At 49.9% G+C, this 5512-nt stretch overlaps 1 protein-coding gene across 1 annotated transcript; it reads right to left on the bottom strand.

Moving 5' to 3' along the window:
- Positions 1-3: 3 nt before the first annotated feature.
- On the bottom strand, positions 4-5275 carry LOC311370903 (SLIT-ROBO Rho GTPase-activating protein 3-like; the record flags this gene model as incomplete). The annotated part of the gene is made up of 7 exons (XM_084489195.1): positions 4-188; positions 836-909; positions 2062-2289; positions 3250-3355; positions 3631-3765; positions 4577-4654; positions 5215-5275. Coding segments are annotated over 7 exons (867 nt in total), but the record flags the coding sequence as incomplete, so codon positions are not given.
- Between the last annotated feature and the right edge of the window lie 237 nt (positions 5276-5512).

Below are 5512 nucleotides of genomic sequence, written 5' to 3'. Positions count from 1 at the left end.
CGCCTACATGTCCTGCACCACGATGTACTGGTGTGGGATGAGGCCGTCCACCCCGTTGTGCCGGCCCTCCCACCAGTCCTGGGACGCCCGGTGGTACAGCAGGAGGGACGCGCCCTTCTTGAAGGACAGCTCGCGGGGACTGCGGCCCACGTAGTCAAACTTGGCGATGGCCTCGCTCTGCTCCAGCTCTGCGAAAGGACGAGCGCAGGGTTACACTCCTACGCCCCTAGCGCCCTATGCTAACGCTGCACGATTAATGCTTAGTACCGCGTTAACTAACGGTAATGAATGGTTCAATCGTGTACCCTTATCGTTATGTGTGTTGCCCAGATTTGAGATCGGTTCAGTGTGGACGCGATGATTTAGGACTTAAACCGTCCTATCAGTCAATTTGCAGTTTCGGTTCTATGTGTGGTGCATGTCAGTTGGGAACGTACACAACGCTAATATTAGTATTTGCATACCAATTAACTGGCGATGAACTGACTCAAGGGTCTGGTTCCTACGGGATGACCCTAGTTCACCCCTCATAGCAGTGTCCTAGCTAGGGAGGACCTGTTCCAGAAGGGGAGGCCTCGGGCCATGTTTATGTTGACCTAAGACACCAAGACTCAAAGAGGCACCCAGCAGCAGAATTCATTCTTCAGTGACGCCCTCATATGGACAGACAATACATAGTATTGCATGTACTGCACGCCTCTCTACCCCCTATCCCTTCACAACCTGTGCATCTTCCCCTTCCTGCTTTGAAGACCTACAGGTTTACATCTGTGTCTTGTAACTCTTGTTTAATGCAACCTCAACCCAGCGCTTGTTCAGAGGGTCGCCTCCTCACCTTCATCACTGCTGTTGGGCCCCGTGCCGTTGTCCACCTCGTCCAACGCGCCCGGCTCACTGTGAGGGCTCTCGCTGGAACACACACAAAACACACAGGAGACGGGTTTGAATAACGCTTTTAGAGGGGAGAGAGAGAGAGAGAGAGGGAGAGAGAGAGAGAGGGAGAGGAGAGGGAGAGGGAGAGAGAGAGAGAGAGAGAGAGGGAGAGGGAGAGAGAGAGAGAGAGAGAGAGAGAGAGAGAGAGGGAGAGAGAGAGAGAGAGAGAGAGAGAGAGAGAGAGAGAGGAGAGGGAGAGGGAGAGAGAGAGAGAGAGAGAGAGAGAGAGAGAGAGAGAGAGAGAGAGAGAGAGAGAGAGAGAGAAGACGCGATAGATGGGCTGACCCCAAATGTCACACTGTCTACCTAGGGGCAATCCCTGATCGAGACGCCCTTACCCTTCCCTGCTCCTTTAAGACATAAGATGAGATAAGATAAGTAAACACCTTATTGATCCAGAGTCGGGGGTCACTTGGTTGTTCGGCGAGACAGGCCCAAATAGGTCTGGTCATTAATGAGCAGCACACTGCGGCTAAAAGCCTCGACTGAATGACTCTAGAGCGGCGGCCTCCTGACTAGACGTGGTCATGTGGCATGGCTCACCCGCGCTAGGGCTGCTCCATTATGGAAATTTTTTTATATTATTTTTCATTTTTCATATTATTTTTCAATATTGAAATTAGGGTTAGGATCACGATTATTCAATTCAAACCTAATATTTTTGAGTTGGAAAACATGATGCATTTATTCAGCATTTCTCTCCCAAAAAAAACACTTGAGCAACTGAGTACTTGTATCCAGCTGTTCATTTTTGCAATTTCTATAAAACATTTCATGATAAAACCAAATATATAAAAAATTAAATAATAATAATAAAACAAAATCAAAATCAGATTCATTGCACAGCCCTGACCCAGGACCACAGCCCCTCACCAGCACTCCTCCCCCTCCCACAGCCCCCCACCAGCACTCCTCCCCCTCCCACAGCCCCCCACCAGCACTCCTCCCCCTCCCACAGCCCCCCACCAGCACTCCTCCTCCCCTGACCACCAGGACCACAGCCACCCACCAGCACTCCTCCCCCTCCCACAGCCCCCCACCAGCACTCCTCCTCCCCTGACCACCAGGACCACAGCCACCCACCAGTACTCCTCCACCCCCTGACCACCCAGGACCACAGCCACCCACCAGTACTCCTCCCCCTCGGCCATGCACTTCTCGTAGACGGGCCCCTCCAGCTCCTGGTGCCCGGGGAAGATGGCCTCGTGGTGGATGAGGATGGTCTTGATGACCTCGTTGACGTGCGCCTGGCAGCCCACCGGGTCCTGGTCGTCGGGGATGGGCATCAGGGTGGGCCCGAAGCAGATGGCGATGTTGTAAGGGTCCATCATGTTCTCGTCGCTGTACTGGGACAGACTGGGGGCGGGGGGGGGGAAGCATGACACTTTATATCAGGGGGGAAGAAATGTCATGTCCGCAGCACTGCTTAAGCACCCATATTCATTTAATCATCAACAATTCACAACGTTTCGACCCAATTTAATAAAAAATTCACTTTCATTTTTTATTAAATTAATATCTATATTACTTTATTTGTCCTGCACCTGGCCAGAAGGTGGGATGTGCACACAGCTACTTTTTTGTACTTTATATCAGGGTACCAGAAGCCATAAACCTTTAATCAACATGAGTTAATGAGTTATTATATACTCAAAATGTTGCTGTTGTGAATCACACCGTCTGGATGACATTTCAATTTCGCTGTACTATGTGCAATGACAATGAAGAGAACTATATTAGATTATTCTATTCTATTAATGCATTAATAAGCATCATTAATAGAAGAAATAACATTAGCAAAGGGGTTAGGCTGAGGGCCAGAGTTAGGGCTTACATGAATACTATAAGTTCATTCCTATACCCTTAGTGTAAAGAGTTACCAGCAGCACTAGTGACCACACCTGCGACCACATAACAACTCATTTTGAGTATAAATGCGGCACCGCTCTCAATAGTATGCTGGCCTGTGTTGCTTAGCAACCATTTTTTTTTGCTTGTCTTGAGGAACTATATATCGCTTGCTGGAAGAATATTTTTTTAAATATACGAACACATTTTATGTGGTCGTGTTGTTGTATCTCACTAGGTAGTCTGCAGTCACCGTTTCATAAAAGCAATGCGCCGATTGAGGCCGGGGAGTAGCTCGCGTCGTGTCGGTGCTTGACGACGCCCCTAGCAACGCCCCTAGCTGTTCTCAAATCACTAGTAGATCAAGGCCCCGGGTGGCTTAGTGCTGGAGAGCGCTTCCATGAGGTGTTACTGTTCCACCCCGAGAGGGGTTTCAAGGTGACAGTGAAAAAGAGAGAGCGAGCTCACTGGTTGAGGAACGCAAACAGGTATCTCATCACGATGATGGCGGGACGCGAGAGGGTCACCACCAGCTTCTGAAGGTGGCGCGCTCGCTCCGCACCCGACTCCAGCTCTGAGCGAGAGAGAGACATAGGGAATGACAGAAAGAGAGAGAGAGAGAGAGAGGGGGAGAGAGAGAGAGAGCGAGAGAGAGAGAGAGAGAGAGAGAGAGAATTGAATGCATCTTAATAAATCACTGTAAGTCACTTTGGATAAAGTATAAAATGAATATAAATGGCTGAACATAGTCTGTAAATGTAAATGCAAATGTAAATGTAGGAAGGATGGACGAGGGAATGATCCCGGCGCGGCGGGTCAGACCACAGAGCTGTGTTCCGCTTCACTCACTGGTGGTGGAGATGAACTCGAGGAACAGCTCCTTGGGGAACAGGGGGTTCTCCAGACCCCTGAAGTACAGCTTCAGGACCCCGGCCACCGAGTTGATGTCGTGGTCGCTCTGGTCGTCCACCAGGGGGTCCTCTCCTGAAAGCGGCCCACAAGGTCAGTGGCGCACAGGGCTGCCAACCTGCACCTGCACCTGCACCTGCACCAACACGTACACCTGCACCTGCACCAACACGTACACCTGCACCTGCACCAACACGTACACCTGCACCAACACGTACACCTGCACCTGCACCTGCACCTGCACCTGCAGTACGGCGGTGTGCAGGCCTTTGAAGGAGCTGGTGATCTACACGCTGAGTGCACAACAGTTGAATTGCCGAAAAACTTGAACCTTGGCCCATTACTCACAAGCATGTTTGCCGATTGTTTGCCGAAATCATTTTACATGATCCTATTTTGATCAGAGTCAGCATAAAAATAGAGAAGTCGAATGTGTGAAGCGTTTGTTGATTTGCACGGCTCCAACGCTGTTGCTGCGGTAACCACAGTAGCTCCACAGAAATAATGTTTAATGTGAGGACAACAGTTTGGATCCTATTGTGGAGCTTTGGGGAGCTTAGCAGCATCTGCAGGAGGGAGATAGGAGGGGGGGCGTGGCTCTCGGGACCCAATTAGAATAGAGGTGACACGTGTTGTCAATTACTAAATGTCACCAAAAGAATAACAACTTTAAACAGAAAAACATAGACACTGTTCGCCGTTTATATGCTCACTATTCATCGGAGAGTACGATACGATGAGCTGCACATTTAGCGTAAATCACATTCGGGTCCATTACTGAGGTCACGTGACGGCAGTGTATTTCTCCAGGAGGCTTGTGTTGTTGTGGACACAATGCGGTGTAGAGGAGATCAAGGGGAGGTGGGCCCGGTGCTCAGGGACTGACCTCGCTCAAATGAATTTTTAATGTCATTGACTTCGACGTGGGATCCTGGAACACGGAAGATTCCCTGCTGCTGCAGACCTGCAGAGGAGAGGCAGGGCATGTAACACGGAGAGAGACACACACACACACACGCACAGGGGCTAACACGCACGTACTGCACACACGCTATATCTATACGCGCACGCACACGCACATAATACATCCGCACACGCACGCACATACTGCATTCCCCCATGCGCACGTGCACACACACACACGCTACATCCACACATGCGCGCACGACACACGCACATACTGCATCCACACATGCATGCACACGCACGTCGTCCTTCCACACATGCACGCACATACTGCATTCCCACATGCACCCGCATACTGCATTCATATGTGCACACACGCAACATCCGCACATGCATGCACGAGCACAATCTACGTCCACACACACACACACACATCCACACACACAATCATTGCATGCACGCACATGTGCACACACACACACACACACACACACACACACACACATCAAAGTGGAATGCACCAAACTGCGAAAACAACAGCGAGAACAGCAAGGAGGAGACAAGGGGCAGCAGATGAATGAAGTCAGCGTGTGAGATGTGAACTCAGCAGTAGCCTACCGTACAGGTTGATGTATCTCACGCAGCTCTCCACCACCGCAGGGATGGCCTGCCCTGATTCCTGAACACCGGGATACAAGAGCAACCCTCAGAAGCTGTATCAGTCTCAGTGGATCAAAGTGTGCTAAAACAATGACACTGTAACATGAGATAAATGTGTGTGGCACATGATCCATGATGACATTGTCACGCCGGCAGACCAGTTTATCCACCGATTGATGAACCGTAAATAATACATATCATAGCAAAAAAAAAATCAATGGAGTGAATGCTCATTTGATAAATGTGTGCACAAAAT

Source organism: Micromesistius poutassou, assembly GCF_964030765.1.
Source record: "Micromesistius poutassou genome assembly, contig: SCAFFOLD_6939, whole genome shotgun sequence".
Taxonomy (NCBI): Eukaryota; Metazoa; Chordata; class Actinopteri; order Gadiformes; family Gadidae; genus Micromesistius; species Micromesistius poutassou.
This window is presented reverse-complemented; position numbering and strand designations above follow the sequence as displayed.